At 40.3% G+C, this 18,252-nt stretch overlaps 1 protein-coding gene across 2 annotated transcripts; it reads right to left on the reverse strand.

Annotated features, from left to right (window-relative positions):
* Positions 1-279: 279 nt before the first annotated feature.
* Positions 280-16,687, reverse strand: LOC589895 (probable ATP-dependent RNA helicase DDX58). 2 transcript variants are annotated; one of them, XM_030976109.1, is made up of 11 exons: positions 16,287-16,687; positions 9,056-9,231; positions 8,285-8,650; positions 6,810-6,929; positions 5,952-6,197; positions 5,366-5,638; positions 4,476-4,652; positions 3,540-3,705; positions 2,120-2,243; positions 1,105-1,390; positions 280-596 (listed from the first exon to the last, which is right to left on the reverse strand). In XM_030976109.1, the coding sequence occupies exons 2-11, from the start codon at positions 9,225-9,227 to the stop codon at positions 556-558; spliced, it is 1,971 nt and encodes a 656-aa protein (XP_030831969.1). In that variant the 5' UTR covers positions 9,228-9,231; positions 16,287-16,687; the 3' UTR covers positions 280-555. The 2 variants fall into 2 exon arrangements, with proteins under 2 accessions (XP_030831969.1, XP_011663010.2); XM_011664708.2 differs by lacking the exon at positions 16,287-16,687 and having other exon boundaries at positions 9,056-9,427.
* Positions 16,688-18,252: the final 1,565 nt, after the last annotated feature.

Here is an 18,252-nt window from a genome sequence, read left to right on the forward strand (position 1 = left end):
GGGGGTAAGAGGACACTTTTTTTCTTTTTTTTTTGTCTCAAAATTTCAAAATTTGACATTTTTTTACGTATGGGGGGGGGGGTAAGGTCACCTTATTTAGGTTAGCCGTGGGTATAATTTTTTTTTTTTTTTTTTTTTTTTTAAATAAAAAAAAAAAAAAAAAAAAAAGCCAAAGGGGGGGGGGGGGGGCTTTTAGGTTTTTTAGGGGGGTTTACATACATTAAAATACCAAAGGGGGGGTTTGAACCCCCAAAACACCCCCCTGCGTACGCCCCTGGGGTCACATCTATGAAAAAAGGACGATGGAAGTAGTGGTGGATGAGGGGGAGAGGGTAACCTTTTTAAAACCCAAGTGGTATACCTGAAATACCCACGCAGGCGATTATGCATCCCTAGTTGATAGGTGTCGTTTATGAAGCGCCTAGGTCCCTTAAGAATGCCGCTCGTGGTTGTACTTGCGTACACAAAATTCTGCTCTTTTTTAAAGAGTGGCAGCCCCCTCCCCTCCCCACATTCTGTAAAATTCTAGAGCCCCACGTGGTCCTGGACTGAAGATCATCGACTGGTGACAGTTCTACCACAGTTACGACAAGAATCTAGACGGGGAAAAAAATAGAAAATGATAAACGGCTGAGAACAAAGAAAGCAGGTCAGTATAAAAACGATTCTCCATGTATGCCTCTTGTCATAAATGTAATGGAATGATACAAAACAGCAAAGGGATCCATAATTATTCCTAAAATTCTACTCTGTCTAGCCTTGTCAACAAACTACGCATTTTAGTATGATAAATAGTTGTATTAAGCAGGTTTAAAAATCAAACAACTTGTCATTATTATAGAAATGAGTTCTACGACACATTTAAAAATTATCTGGATTATAGGATGTATAACAAAAACTCCTTTCCAAACAATCGTCATAAAAAATGTTCAGCAAGCTTTTATTCCGTTTTAACAACTAAGCACGTCTTTGTAAGAAGGAAAGGGCAAAACCATAGCCTAATTAGGATAGTTCTTATCAGATCGGACGTCAGGCTATTCCTAAATTTATTTGGTAATATTTTAAATTTGTAAACCTCATCAGGGTACTGGTCAATGTGCATACCTGCTCTTTGCCTCTGGCCTGCAGACATCCTAGAGAGTGACGTCACGGCTTGTTTTCTCGCCCTGTCCGAGAGCATGTTTCTTGCTGCCATCTGAACATGGCTAGGAGCCTCACCATCATCATACAGCGCGTCGACGTCCGATCGTGCGTACTTTCTGCAGTGCGTGCATAGAGAGCGAGATGGATGGTTTGCGGTAGTTCGCCGGAGAGCTAATGACAATCGTGATGTTGAAGCCCGTGTTGAAGTAGCTTTCTGACTTGTTCCCTTTACTCCTAACATATCAAGCTGTGAGAGAGGAAAGTATCGGAGATTGGTCTTGCTATCCATAACAGTTTTCCGATATGAGCAAGGGACCCTTTACCCACAAAACGAAATATGTACTGAAAAACCATGTTCCACTTAAATATTGATAATTGTGAAAGGATATGAGAAAATTTGAATTTCAAACGTCCCTCTTCGGAGTTTCTTCCCTCAAAACTGTCTCTCTTTACAACATAATGTGGACAAAACATTGCAAAAGGGGACAATATGTTACCTTCTTTTTTATTTACCATATCCATTTCCCCCCTCTCTGTTCGTGGAAGCATTGAAAATGTAAAGCTAAGTATATTTCTTTAATTATCTTTACAGTGCTTGATGAATTAAACCAAATCAAAATCGAATCCATTGAAATTACCTCAACCTCTAATCTGAAACCTCACATTTGCATACTCTTATATGACTATTTTATGTTGACATATTATGTACAGTAGCATTCATTTATAGTTAGATTCATTGTTGTTGAGGCCTTGAATTATTATACTACCATATTTTGTATTACTATGATGTATTGCTTATTTTACTTTGTTATACTTTGTTATTTTAACTCCTTTTTATATGATGTTTTTAATACCAGGTCCAAGATGCAAAACATATTTACCTCTGATCTTGTGTACCTGTATAAATATGTTTGAACAAATAATAACATATAACATAAACGTCATCTGCATTTGATTCCGTAAAATTGTGTCTCACTTGTTTGTCTCCGACTTTGCCAAGCCATGTTTCTTTGTCCATGGTGTTGATCTTCTTGATTGCTGCGTCCATGTCTCTTACCCTTGTCCTGTTCTGATGTTCTCTCTTCTCATTTATGGAGTCTCTGTAACATTAAAGATAAAGGTAAGTTCGGGTCATGCAACTGCATTGTGAAAGAAACGTTGTGGAATGGATCAGAAAAAGTTGATCATGTAGCGTGTAAGTATTTGTGTGTACTGCAAGGTTCTGGAGTCATCAAAATCATAATAAATTTTGCCCAGTCTCGGTAAAGGTACAACCACTGTACACAGAAAGATGTATATGGGACTACGCGACACGTGCGGGATATCTATAAGGTCCAAATAGATATACTAATTTACCAAATATATCAATTAGTAGGCGGTTTCTCAGCACAATTTGTATCATCGCGTATTAGTCAAAACATATTCTTTCACATGATTGGTAATAAGAGCTTCCATTTAATTTTTTGAGAGGGGGGGGGGCGAGTTCCAAAACTGGTCTTTACCTTTAACCGTGAGATTATTTGACACTGTGGTTTTGTGTGAACCGCCAGGAAGTACGGTTTCTCAAATATTCCGGAAACATTGAAAGCAAAGTGTGTACACATTCTCAAAAACATGGAGATGTTCGAATAATGTGGTTATACTGGGTTGGTGACACTCTGAGTTTCCCTTTGTGACCACAGTATGCCCACAGTGTTTACGTTGTTACTAGCATGGTAGCGATCTAAATGTCATGTGGTCTCATTGTGGCGCGTACGCAATTTTGTAAAGTTTATTTGTGATCACAGTCTGCTGCCGGTGTGAACAATGTCTCGACACTGTCAAAAATGAAAGTGAGGTTATATGGTATTGTGTGGACTCTGATTTTGTATTACCACAGTCTTCACCCATTGTGGACAGTGTGTTTACATTGCTTCTAAAAAGTTGAAATCACAATGTGTGATCTTACTGTGGTGTAAAATTTGGTGTGGTTCTTTCTGCGACCATAGTCTGGAATGTTGTTCACATAATTGTTATTATGAAAGTGTTCGTAACCCAGTGAGTGATCTCGATTTGAGGTAGACACAATGCGAAACTTCTATGCCCACAGTGTGTAAAAATGTACCACACTGTGGAAAAAGTGTGAGCATAGCACTTTTGCGTAATCAAAACTATGGAAAGACTTCTAACTCTATTCATACGCTTTTCTTTTTGAGAGAACATGGCGTATTGAAAAACCATCTAACTATATAATTAAAAAAAGGAAACTTAGAATAGAGCGCAGGTGAATCTTAACCCAATCTCGATCTCCTTCTCTATCGACTTTACAATAATCGAGAATTAGTTACTAATTTCAAATCTGGCTTTGTACTTCCAAATTGAAGTTAAAATACATGTATAGGAGCATAATTATTTACTCTTCTACAAGGAGGAAGCACTGTGAATTTTGAGCTCTAGCTCGTCCTTTCGACTGCACCGTTCCGATCTCATTGCTGACGAAGTTGTACCGGATGATGAAATTACAGGCAGGGACGTCGAGGCCTTCCTGCACGATGTCAGTGGCGATCAGGAGATTGGCCTCGCCTTCGAAAGAGAATGAAATCGTCGGACATGAATGATTATAGGTGCCCCAATATTACGCCCAGAGGACTTTTGCTCCAGGCTGTATTTCGATAGGGTCAGAGTCATGATTGCCATTTTTCTTACGGTTGACTTTTAGTGTTAGGTATTGTGCTTGCTCTAAGGTTGAAGTTAATATTTCTGTTTTACTGTAAGGATATTAATTGCGAACTATTGTTGTCTAAATGTATGAATAAAAAAAAAATCACATTTAGTAAAGCAACAGTATGTGATTTATCTTATTATATGTTTGTTTTGCTATTGACCTCGGTATATTTAAACAAAATGTACTGAAAACAACCACTTTCTAACGGCTCTAGTCTATACATCAAGTACATATCTCGTGGAAAATGTAATTTGTTGATAATGATGTGCTATTTCATCCAAGAACATCTCTTAACCGACGTGTAACTGATATTCACTGGTGAGTAGCACGTTGTATCCTGCAGCTTCCATCTCTTCGGCTTTAATAAAGCCTGGCTTATCCATCTTAGTAATAATAATAATAATAATAATATTCAGCTTTTATATCGCTTAATACATCTCGGACGTCTCTAAGCGCTTTACAGATATATTATTGCACCGGAAGTAAAAGAAAAGAAAAAAGTAAAGAAGATTCTAATATCAGGAAGAAAAAAAAGTTTTAAAACTTTGTATACAGTGCTTATAATACATCAATAAATGATGTTAGAAGGAACGGAAACAAAGTAAAAAAAAAACGCAAGACCATTCACCTGTCCTGAATTGATTAAGCGCAGCTTCTTGTTTTGCCGCAGTTTGGGCATCTTCCATTTCTTTGCCCTGACCGACGATCCGAGTCGGTCGTACCTTCGATGTCGAGTAACCGAAGTGGTATCCGATGAAGTCATACAGGGCTCGGGTAGCGAACCGTGTCCTTGCAAGTACAATGCCTGTAAAAGAAGACCAACATGTTTCCATAATGTCTGAGAATTCACTAAGGGAGCGGATCCAGGATTGTCGGAAAGAGGGTGGGGGCGAAATTGCTCCCCATATTACTTTATCTGGAGGAAATAGAGTACCGAAGCTGTGACATCATAAAAATCTATTTTCAGAATTTCTCAATTTTTACCTCATTTTCCGAAAGAGCATACAAAAATAATGTCCAAAGGTCAAAAACCAATTCTCGCTACCCCAAATAGCGATTCTGCCGAGATCCGGGGAAAATCCTGAAAACGCGCATTGCATTATGGGATAGCTTTTCGACATTACAGCTTCCTGTGCAGGCGTTCGTGATCACAACCCTCTCTTTCACGGTAGAGTTTAACGGCCTTTTGTGCTAAAGTCACTAATTCTGCCCGAAGCTTTCCATTGCATATTATAATCTGTACAAATTACACTGATTGGCATCGATTTTAGCGTGCGTGAAAACTCTGCACAGCGAACACAGGCGCTAGCGCCAGCGGGATGGGACTCTATACCGGAAGTTGTAGTGACGACCCGAGAGAGTGAAAATTACCTCATCTCGCGAATTTCGAGATTTTCGTACCTATTTAGGGTAGCGAGAATTGAACATGTTCAGTATTGACTGAGATATGACCATCTGAATAAATAGATTGCCTATAGGAACTCGGTGTTATTTTGCTCTAGTTCGTAAAATATTTACCTCTCGAATTTGGTATTGTGGTGAATACATGTTTCAGCTTGTCAACCAGTTCTTTGAGTTTAGGAGTGCTCAGGGGATCCTCCTTGCGTGCCAGCTGCTTCAACTTGGCCACACGGTCTTCATACATTTCTCTGCACGCTTTTCCCGCCTTGTTCATGTCAAACTCGAGCCGCTTCTGTTCCTTAAAAGCCTCTAATGCATGCAAAACGTAGCCGGCTGGTAGATCCTCGTAGGTTTGGAGGGCCATGTTTAGCTTCAGAAGATAGGACGCGGCTGTAAAATAGCCACATTTGTTTTCATTGAATCAAGAAAAAAATATATAAATCGTGATAGTTGGCATGACTTACCGCTAGTATCCACTCTACCATTAATCTTGTAAATATCTATTTAATAAAAATCAATATCATAACTTCTTTCTTCAGTAATATAATGTGATGGAACTGTTTTACGCATCTGTTTATTTATTGTTTTTCTTCAGATTCATTGATTTTATAAACGCGATGGGACTTTTTGGTTTTAGCACTCCCAATTAACTGATATTGTAATTATTACTATTATTACTATTATTATCATTATCATTATTTACCAATAAAGAGGGACATGTTCTTCTGTTCTGCTGTGGATGCTATTTGCCCAATCCATGTCTCATATAAGATCGATCCGTACGGTCGGGAAGGATCACCGACCGCCTTTCCAATCAAGAAACGTTTCTCCATATCTACCATAAGAGTCTTTAGTGTCTTCAAGAAGCAGGTGCTGATTTCTGAGGGCGCCCTGGGAGGGGTAGAGATTATTTCATCCAGCTCGGGGGGTCTGTTGATACCTTCCAGCTCTGTGCGATGATAAAATATGAAAAATAATTGAGATCTTGATCCGAAATTTATTGTAAGACTCGCCACCCCTGGCCTGCTGGAGTAAAGTGAGTCGGTCTGTGTGCACGTGCCCATGAAAAATTATTTTTAAAAACACAGGTGATCCGACGTTTGCTCTGGCGACACTTGCCCTGGACTTTATTGCGATACAGCGATAGAGATAGGCTTAGGGATAAGATTGAAATTGGGTTTTATGTTAGATTTCGCGTAAGAGTTAGGGTTAGGGTTGGGGATACGGTTGGTGTAAGGTTATAGCGTTGGGTCCAGTGTTGAGGTTCAGAATTCGCTTATTGTAGGAAATGGACGCGGAGTAATCGTGCCAAAGACAATTGTCGTTAAACCCCCCCCCCCCCCCCAAAAAAAGTGTTATTGATGATGTTTTTGCGAATACTAGTAAGCTTTTAAAGTTGCTCATGCGAGGGTATATAGAGGGCAGAGGGAATACGCTCAAATCACTCGAGGAAATACTTCCTACCGGGTATTCTACACCTGGGTGGGGAGAAGCAAATGTAGAATAATGTCTTGCCACAGGACATGTGGGGAACAGAGTGATGGGACACCTTTTTTCATACCTTTGACGTTGGAAGGATCTGTAACTGTTACAACACCAGTGCAGTCCAGGTTGGCGCACAGATTGACGACGTGTTTCACTGCGTCAGCTGACCCACCCGTTCCAAGAGATGCTGTTAAACCTGGATTATCAAAGAGAACATGCACAAAGAGCCGACGAAATACATCATCATTAGGGACTTTTAGATGTGCACGTTGACATAGGGGACTACTACGTGTGACGTCATTTTAAGGCACTGTCATTGCTTACAAAGGACGTCACACGTAGCAGTTCATTATGTCGACGTGCAATTAAAAAAGTCCCTATACGTGCAACTCATATGCGATACACATTCTCTTTTTCAATTATTAAAATTTGAGGAATTTGTACGTCACAAGATTACCCTTGAATAAAGGTGAAATGCACCGATTCAAAGACTCGCAAGACTTTCGAAAAACCAAATTAAGTCAATGTCTACACCCTGTTGAATTGCCTTAATAAGCTTGTTCTGATTATGTAATATGTCATTCGACTGTTCAAAAGATGACGCAAAGGGCTACTGAATTACCTTAGGTTGATTTTTCGAAAGTCTTTGCGATCGTGTTCGATAACAGTATGCTATCTTGCAAGAAATGAAACGAAATATTATTTTAGACATCCGCAGACGTTTTCCTTTTAAAGCTTATGCAATGGTCACCGATTAGGCATTTTCTATATAGAGGGAGCAAGTAGCTAAAAGTAGTACAGTGGGCCTTTAAGATCCTGTAATTAAATCAAAATTATATTTTGAATTGTGAAAAGGAAGGACCCGTACGACTGGTTACCCAGATCAAGGAAAATGCACCTTGAAATATGAAGTCTCGTATTTTACATAATTCCTATTCGTGTCTCCCCTAGCCTGCATCTTATCTTATCTCTCCTTCCCTGTCTTCTCAAAAACACGTTCACTCGGGCTTTCGATAAATCAACAAGGGAATTTTCTTAAACCATATTGGTCTGCTGTTAGAAATTAGGTTCGTGTTACGTAATACCTATGATATTCACTCGATCATTGAAATAGGTGACGCACAAGGCTTTTTAAACTGTCGAAGGTTCATTTTTCGAAAGCCGTTGCGACTTTCGAAATTTCTTTGGAAATTTAAAGTCCCTCTGCACTAGTTTGGCCGGGAGGGATTAGACCTTCCACCATGGTCACCGTCAGGTGGTTATCTCCAGGGCCGTAGCCAGAGTTTGATGTTTTTTTTTTTTTTTGGGGGGGGGGGGGGGCACATAGGTTATAATCGATCGACGTCCTGGGGAGGGGTCTAAAAAAGTTCAACCCCGTGGCTACGTGCCTGGTTATCTCATCAAATCAGCTCTCAATTAACATAAGAAAAAGGGGATCATGGGGACCAATGGTCACCGACTAGGCATTGTTTGTTATATAGAGGGCGCAAGAAGCTATAAGTAGTGCAGTGGGGCTTTAAATCACCTATCAGCCTCGAATGTGCAGCTTACCAACTATCTGAGGCAGACCTCCAAATGGCAGCCCAACCAACCAAGCTCCTCTCTTCTTCCTATCAATCAGCCGCTTCTTCTCTTGCATATACACCTTCATGATCTCGTTGTAAGGGTGGTTCTGCGTCGTATGATGACACTCGTCAAATACCAGCATCGAGAGCTCCTCGAACCGGAAGTGGCCATTGTGGAGCGCGTTGACCAGGATCTGAGCGGTGATCATGAGGACATGGACGCTGGGATTGTCGAAGGTTCTTCGGAATTGGCTCGTCTTCGTGACGGCCACTGCCGAGGTCGGCTTGAAGATATCCCAGAATGCATCGCGTTGCTGACCCTTCAGATGGCGTGTCGGGACGATGAAGGTGGCTGACTCCGGAGAGAGAGAGAGAGAGAGAGACGGATTCATAATTGTGAAGAGAATTCAGATTACATTGACAATCACAATCAAGTTACATCATTGTTTTCAGTTCCCCTTCAAGGCTTAGAAGTAGTATGTTTTTAGCGGGGTTTTAGAGATGGTTAAAACAAAATAACATGCCCCCTTTCTTTTGCTGGTTTGTTAAACATAATTCCCCCCCCCGCCCCTAGCTCAACCCGGTAAAGAATCCCGGTTATGTCTTGGTATTGTGTGGATGGTTTGATACCTTAGGATTTTCATTATTTTCTTAACAGGTAGAATACGTTTCCTGAGGTCTGTCTGTCATTTTCTGGGGGAAACATCTTACACAGATCGAAAGTGGAAAATTGTACTTTAATGACTTGTAAAATTACCTTTAAAGCGCTCTCCTTGTTTCTTCAGTTCGACCATCCTACGATGGCAGAGCGAAGCAGCCGTCATCGTTTTACCCGAACCCGTAGGGGCGCAGATGATGTAGTTATAGCCTTGAAGCCCTGGAGCAGCGAGCTCCTCCTGGTAGTGTCGAAGCCTCTTGCCCTGACTCATGGCTCTAATGATGTAAGATATCCTGGTATTTAGAAGGGCTAACGATGTCTTAATAGACATTATTTTCCCTAAATGTTCGAAATATTCCTAAACGCAGATCAGTTTTCAATTTTCAAGTTTCGTAACGAATGGTTTGCTACAGAGTCTCGTCGGCTACCATAGTCGGGCCATATATATCTACAAAAGTCAATTGAGGCTCATAATCTTGGTAAAATAAATGTACTTTTAAAAACTCCTCCAACTAGTGCGATGTCTGTATATAGGTACTAAAAAGATGGCCACGTGTCTCCAACATACATAATTAGATTTAGAGCGAAAATAAAGCATGGATTTATGACCAAAGTAGTTTTGCCGAACGTGCATGTGTTCATTCGTCTGATCAAAATTTGGTACCGTATATTCCAAAAGAATAGCTTAAGCCTTAAAGGTACTATGTCCCATTTGCAGCCAAAAAAAAATGAAAAGGTTAAATACCAACGGCATTTGAAAGATAATACTAAATTAGAACTTCCCTCAAAACGAAAGGGATTGAAAATGTCTTTTAGTGGGAAAATAACGACCATTAGTTGTCGAATCGACTTTAGTGATTGCAATCATTTTAATAATAGTCTGATTTTCAGACCCTTGTATATACCGAATGGTCGTACGTTCTGTGCTGTGCAAAGATTCAATCAGTTTTATGTTGGCCATTACAAGAAGTGGGTTATTGATGTAGACAAATGCTCATGTACCTTTACAGCCCATTAATTTTCATATTTTATTACCAAAGAAAGAAAAAAAGTCAGTCAGTCACTTAATAGTTTTTGACAGTGAAGTCTAGAATGTCAACGGGTTTCCTTGTATATACTTGACACTGCTAACGTTTAAATTTCACAGGTAGGACATACTTGACATTTTCTTAATTCCTGCAAAGTTCTGCAGAATTTGATGTTGGCTGCAATTGGGACATAGTACCTTTAAGGTACCTTAAAAAAAGAAATGTAGGTGACTTTGTTATTGTGGGATGAACCTTAGTCCGTAATGTCGGCAAAAAAAGAACAAGATCTGGTCATCTTTGAAACATGCTCTATGAGATGGTCAATTGCTCTGAAACTATTCACGTGCAATAAATGGAAATCAAATAGTCCAGGAAATATCGTTTTTGTAACATCAAAAATTTCGTTCTTTAGCCCATGAGGCTATTCGTCAGCGATATTATTATTTGAAATATAGTGTAAAGACCAGGGGAAATTCCAGGATTTTCCAGGGGGGGGGGGGATCAAAATGTACGAAAATGCGAGCGCGAAGCCTTTTCTGCGTGGGGTCTGGGGTCCGCTTAAGGGCCCCGCACAACTTTGAACCTTCGTTCGTTCGTGTCTTAGATAAATGTGTCTTGATCTTCGGAGTAGTTGCTACAACCGGCCGTGTCAGACACGTTGCCCCGGGGTGCGAGATAGGACTCTTGTAGCGTGCCCCCATTTAACACAATTATACAATAACAATTAACATTACATTTAATTAAAAAATGAAGCGATTAATATTACTCTCATGTTACGGGGAAAGATATATATATATTATGAATCAATTGATTTGGTCGATCCAGGTTGAGGGCACAAACACTGCACTACTGGACAGAGATCCTAATAATTATAGAGCTCGGTCATGTTGCTCTGTTCGCCAGCAGTTTAAGCATATGGACTGCTGGTGAACAGAGCAACAAGACCAAGCCAATAAAGTTAATAATGGACTTGTAAATATCAAAATGAGATTAGAAAATGGGGTTAATGTTGGGGTTAATGTTGGTGTTAATGATGCATAACTAATTTTCTAATTCATAAAAGGGGTTATTGGTCATTTAGGAATAAATATATTCTAGGCAAGAGGTAACTAACTTGATATGAAAAGGATGGGTTTTATAACATGCCTATATAATGTAACCAGGTATGTTATGCTCTGGTAAAGCCGTCATGCGATAGTGGATCTCCAGCGCAAAGCAACAAGAAACCAAGGGATAAATGGGTTGATTGTTTGTACACAGGATAATGCAAATTTAAATAGATATTTAATTTTTAGCCCGTGGTCGCTTACAAATAAAATCTTGATAATGTTTCACTTCATCATTTCAAGCACGGTCGAAACCATGTGATTTCCAGACAGATGAACAGAGATAGGATATTGATTGACAGTTTAATAATAACGTATTTAGGTCTGTTTGGAGCCAGAACGACGTTAAAGGTAATACAAAGTTTGGGGAAATTTTGAAAATTGGGTGGATAGTGATTCTTTACAATTCTGATATATTTGGATGCCCCTGTGGATATATTAAAAGCACTAGAAAATTTAGGCCCTAAAACACTTCTGCTTTCGAGAAAATTTGAATATAAAAATTTACCGGTGCTCCCGGTTAATTTTGATAAATTTCAAATAGCGTCTACGGCCGTATAATGGCAGCTGCGACCATGAAAATCTCAGTATATGTAGTTGTGATATATAATTTCCAAACGGGAATAGCTAATCGGTCGATTTTAGTCAAGAAACATTGTTTTATAGCTTAATTAATATCTTGACCTTGAGAGGGGGCTATACAACATAAAGAGTTTATTGTTTACAATTTCATAACTTTAGACTCGATTTCAACCGCGACAACGATCAATGAATATTGTAGGATCGCATATGCTTCCATTATGTTAATTTGAACCAAATTCATGACCCCATACCAAAACTTTGTATTACCTACATCCTCCTCGTTCCAAACAGACAACAAACTATTCCACCTTGTTCTAATACAGTCAAACCTGTCTGTTGAGGCCACCCAAGGGAAACAGAAAACGTGGCCACTATAGACAGGTTTTACAACACACATTTGTTTCTCGAGGGAGACAAAATACATGGCCACTAAAGACAGGTTTGACTGTAATTGAAAATCTAACCTGACATAGCGACAAAGATTCTGTTCACAAGGGACTCTGCAGGCCCTAAAAGAAATCAACGCTTTATGGTATACATTCTGAGGCATTTTGAAATTAGTAAACTGATCATTTATTTAAAAATATATTTTGGGAAGGTAAAAGGGGGCGTGCGCCCCCAGGCCCCCTGCACGGATCTGCCCCTGAAGACCACACCACACGATAATCTCACAACGATCCGATTTTGGAATAATTTGCTATAGCATTTCATAAGAATATTCAAATGTAAAATCTAAATGACCGATGATCTGAATGGTCACAGCCATAGTTAATAATATTGAAATTCCAAGGCGTTTCATGCTTCCTTAGAAAAGAAAAAAAAAATCGGCTCAGATTCGTGAGAGATGTCAGTTTTGTCACACCAGTCGTGCGATTGTATACGATTCAATGGCTTTTATTCTGACTATAGAAGAGGTAGATTATGCACTAAAATTCAGATTGTTGGTATTCTTATCATAATTTAGAACTTACATCACGAGAATGATGTGTTAAGACATCGTTGTGTTGAGCATTGCGTGTACGCATGCGCAGAGTTGAGACTTGGCATAAAACATTGGAAGTCAACAGTATGATGGTAACTTTGTTTAAATGTGTCCTGCTTACTGCGTCTTTGCAACAAACCCACATATTTAAAGCATAACAATTTTGGCGACAAGGAACGGATTAGATAATATGGAACGACTGGATTATGAGACACTGGGAAAAAGTGGATAATTATGGATTCTGCTTGGATTGCACATCGTCGTGATTGTGGGCTTGTCAGTGTAATGCCTTCGCCAGTCCTACGCCTAGCTATGTGCAGAATTTGGCCTCAAGACAACCTGGCTTACAGGGAAGGTGATTTCTAGGTTTAACCCCCTTGTGTGCTGAAAAGTGAAACTGTGATGTGCATAGAAAAACGCCATCATTGTGTCCAGACCCACATAGTATTAGTTATGGTGGCCCTGAAGGGACATCGCGAATAGACTAAATCGTGAAAAATATGCGATAAAATTCACGATATCGTCAATTTTATCGCATATTTTTCACGAAGAAATTCACGAAATTGACGATATCGTGAACTTTATCGTGAACTTTTCACGATGAAATTGACGATATCGTGAATTTTATCGTGAAAAGTTCACGATATAAAGTTCACGATATCGTCAATTTTATCGTGTACTCTATCGTGTACTCTATCGTGTACTCTCCTGACGGGCGCTTCGTAAACAAAACCAGCCCTAGCTGGGGGAGACAGAGAGAAGGAAAAAAGGGAAAGGGAAAGAGAAGATAAAAGGAAAGAAAGAATAATAAGAAGAAAAGAGGGAAACGGGGGGGGGGGCGAAGGGCTCTTGCCTCCTCCTCACTCCCCCCCCCCCCCCCGCCAAAAAATAAATAAGGAGAGAGAGAAGGGAAAGGGAAAGGGAAAGAAAATATAAAAGGAAAGAAAGAAGAGGAAGAAGGAAAGAGGGAAACGGGGGAAGGGCGAAAGGCTCTTACCTCCCCCCCCCCCGCCAAAAAAATAAATAAGAGAGAGAGAGAGAGAGAGAGAGAAGGGAAAGGGAAAGAAAGAAGAGGAATAAGAGGGAAACGGGGGGGGGGGGCGAAGGGCTCTTGCCTCCTTCCCCCCCCCCCCGCCAAAAATAAATAAGAGAGAGAAGGGAAAGGGAAAGAAAATATAAAAGGAAAGAAAGAAGAGGAATAAGAAGGAAAGAGGGAAACGGGGGAAGGGCGAAGGACTCTTGCCTCCTCCCTCCCCACCCCCGCCAAAAAAATAAATAAGAGATAGAGAGAGAAGGGAAAGGGAAAGGGAAAGAGAAGGTAAAAGGAAAGAAAGAAGAGGAAGAAGAAGAAGAAAAAAGGGAAACGGGGGCGAAGGGCTCTTGCATCCCCCCGCCCAAAAAATAAATAAGAGAGAGAGAGAGAGAGAGAGAAGGGAAAGGGAAAGAGAATAAAAAAGGAAAGGAAGAAGAATAAGAAGAAAAGAGGGGCTCTTGCCTCCTCCCCCCTCCCGCGCCAACAAATAAATAGGAGAGAGAGAGAGAGAGATAGAGAGAAGGGAAAGGGAAAGGGAAAGAAAATATAAAAGGAAAGAAAGAAGAAGAAGACGGAAAGAGGGAAACGGGGGAAGGGCGAAAGGCTCTTACCTCCCCCTCCCCCTCCCGCCATAAAGGGAAAGAGAAGGGAGAGGGAAAGAAAATATAAAAGGAAAGAAAGAAGAGGAAAAAGAATAAGAAAAGAGGGAAACAGGGGCGAAGGGCTCTTGCCTCCTTTCTTTTCTTTCTTTTCCTTCTTTCCTATTCTCCCTCTTTTCGTTTTTCTCTTTCTTTCTTCTCTTTCCCTTTCCTTCTCTCTCTCTCTCTTATTTATTTTTTTGGCGGGGGGCGGGGGGACGAGGTAAAAGCCCTTTGCCCCCGTTTCCCTCTTTTCTTCTTCTTCTTCCTCTTCTTTCTTTCCTTTTATCTTCTCTTTCCCTTTCCCTTTCCCTTCTCTCTCTCTCTCTGATTTATTTTTTGGCGGGGAGGGGGGGGGGGGGGGGAGTGAGGAGGAGGCAAGAGCCCTTCGCCCCCCCCCCCCCCCGTTTCCCTCTTTTCTTCTTATTATTCTTTCTTTCCTTTTATCTTCTCTTTCCCTTTCCATTTTTTCCTTCTCTCTGTCTCCCTCAGCTAGGGCTGGTTTTGTTTACGAAGCGCCCGTCAGGAGAGTACACGATACACGATAGAGTACACGATAAAATTGACGATATCGTGAACTTTATATCGTGAACTTTTCACGATAAAATTCACGATATCGTCAATTTCATAGTGAAAAGTTCACGATTAAAGTTCACGATATCGTCAATTTCGTGAATTTCTTCGTGAAAAATATGCGATAAAATTGACGATATCGTGAATTTTATCGCATATTTTTCACGATTTAGTCTATTCGCGATGTCCCTTCAGGGCCACCATAATTAGTAGATATTAGTAGATGCCAGGGAAACATCTCTTATGGGGGTTCAAAATAGCAACAACAAAACAAAATCGCCTCGTCGCTATGCGGTTCGTGGACGATGCCCCGCATGTTAGTAGATGCCAGGAAAACATCACTTACCGGGGTTTAAAATAACCACACACAAAAAATCAAATAAGTCACCCCCCCCCCCCCCTTGGCAAAAAGCTAGCTCCGCCCCTGATTTCCACAATTGCTTTATCCACGTACACCATAATATAGTTAGAAGATGATAGACAAGTACGTCGCCAACATTGTTATGTTTGCAGTATGTGGGTTGGTGCAAAGACGCAGTCAGCAGGACACATTAATAGATCATCATAATGTTGACTTCCATTAACGCCATGTTTACTAGTGCAAAGTCTCAACTCTGCACATACGTGCAAGCAACGTTTAATACACTATGATGTAACTCGATACATAACATGATGCTTGCTTAGATTTCCTTATCTGATACAATTGCTATTTCTTTGAAGATCGGATCGCAGAAGAATCGTATAGTATGCGGTGGGATTGAACATTCTCAATCGTGCGATTTATTAAACTGTATTGACCCGTACAATTATATAAACACAATCATGCATGTGTGTAGGCGTAGCCAAAGGAATTCCCCAACCAAATAATGAAATTCATTGGCACACCCAATATGTCAGCATAATCGAACCTACATGTATTTTATTTCTATTTAATTTGTCGTTCTCCATGGCTGTAAATATACTACCCCACCCCCCCCCCCCCACAAAAAAAAAAAATATATATATATATATATATATATATATATATATATATATATATATATATATGTAATAATAATAATAATGATACAAAAACAAAAGGGGGGAAATGAAAAAATAATAGAAACAAATAAAAAATGAAAAATCTTACAACCATTGAAAGGGACTACCGTGATTATGATATGATACATCCAACATAATTGTAGAACATTAAAGTTAAAGATATGTATATAAAAACTCTGTCAACCTTACATTGCCGATCACGAGGCGGAAATAAATGTCACAGTCCAACTCAATTTAATTAAATGTGCATGGAGCAGAGATAAAAATCGCGTGCATATAATTATGATAAAATTTCATAAATATTCATGTAATGGTAAGGTGAAATATTATATTTGATATAATCTTACCTGGTAATGTTGTTATGTGGAATCTTCAGGCTGAAACAAGAGAGAGGTTTATTCAGGTGGCAGAATGAAGAGTAAGACCAGAAAAATGAATCTCAGAAGAAGATCCTGTGTATCTGTAGAAATACTGCTCTCTCTCTCTCTCTCTCTCGATTGATCGATCGAACAGAGAGGGTTATTCAAGATATGAGCAAAAGGCAGCAATTGAACAATGTTGAACCCTACATCGTCGCCTTGCACCAACTATTTCGCAATTTGATCGCAGTTTTCCGCACTGCAGAGCACAGATTACTAACTGAATCTGCTATACGGAATGCTGGGAAATCCCCCAAACTTGTCTTTAAAATCAGACGCTTTTAAGCTTTATGTTTCCAAAGTATTACAAATGATCTAGAATCATCCTTCAGCTTGTAATATTAGACACTTTCGAATACATTTTGGCATACAGAACAGAACAATACAGATTGATACCTCATCGCACGAAATTTTCATTTTAAATTCATAAATCCCCCAAAATTTAATTCGACATTACACACACACACAGGTCTGAATTTGAGCGCACATGTACGCATGCGCAGTTTTGGGGAATCCCAAAAGCATTGACCCGACTGGCGGGTGACCTCTGCTTCAGAGGAGAGTAGTATTGATCAGTCATTTATATACTGCTCCCATCTCTCTCTCTCTCTCTCTCTCTCTCTCTCTCTCACTCCCTCTTTCTCTCTACCTACCTCCTCATTTATCTAATTTCTTCCTTTCCCCTCTGCTTCAGCCTATCTCTCCCTCTCTCTCCCTCCCTCTCTCTCTCTCTCCCTCCCTCCCTCGCTCTCTCCCTCTCATATCCCAATACATGTTGGGGTTCATTCTCTTTAATTCTATCCCATGCAATCCATTAAGTATTTCATATAGTGCCTCTTCCTTGCAGCTATGAGGCAAGACTTTGCTTGTGCTGGTAGAGAGTAGAAGAGAGAGAGAGAGAGAGAGAGAGAGAGAGAGAGAGAACAATGTCTTTCAGGGGCGGCGGAGCGACTTCCAAAGTGGGGGCACCAACAAAAAAAAGAAACTTTCTGGACAAAAGAAAGCACATTACAACGGGAAATCTCAACAAAAAAATATACATTTCTCAGACATTGTTATAAACCCCTACATTGTGATTGCATCCCCCCAACCACTCAGTGGTAATAGGGTATACGCGTATGCATGTTCCCTCCTTTTGAAACACTCCCCCCCCCCCCCCCCCCCCCACCCTAAGTCCGTGTGTGTAAAGTCAATACAGGCCGATTTTGTGTGTGCTACGAGCCAGACGCGTGCGTGAAAAGTACCCCTTTACCGGACATTTTGGGAACATGAATGCGGTCCCTCTATTCCCGGTGTGTGTGTGTGGGGGGGGGGGGCGGGATTGCATTATCTGGGATGATTTCTTCATTTGTTTCTCTCTATGCATCATACAAGATATTGCTTAAGCATCATATAATACTTTGCAGTTGGGTGGAATGGTCTGAATATTCATTTGCGAGTGAACGAAGCGAGCGTGGACAATGACAACTTATAAAGAGGAAACAAGGGAAACGCTTTTCGCGGTCTCGCCTGTATTGCGCAATTCGATATGATGAAAAATTGAGGTTTGGACACTTATCACACTTATCACACACAAAATGGAGCACATGTCAAATTACAAAGGGTAGTTAATCAGAAATAAAAATGGAGCACTTCTTACACTTGAAAAGAGACAGTCACCGGCCAGGGATGAAAAAGGGCACTTATGAGAATGGGCATGAGTCGACGGAAAAGGGGCACCCATCAGATGTTCAACATGCATCTATCAACTTGATAGATGCATTTATAAGAGGTGAAAGGGGCATTGATCAGATATGAAAGGGACACTTTTCATAGGTGGAAACGGGCATTTATGAGAAGGGGAAGAGGCTCTTAAATCATAAGGAAAAAGGGGAACTCATTAGAAAGGGGCACA

Source organism: Strongylocentrotus purpuratus, unplaced genomic scaffold (genome assembly GCF_000002235.5).
Source record: "Strongylocentrotus purpuratus isolate Spur 01 unplaced genomic scaffold, Spur_5.0 spur5_contig_869, whole genome shotgun sequence".
Classification (NCBI taxonomy): Eukaryota; Metazoa; Echinodermata; class Echinoidea; order Camarodonta; family Strongylocentrotidae; genus Strongylocentrotus; species Strongylocentrotus purpuratus.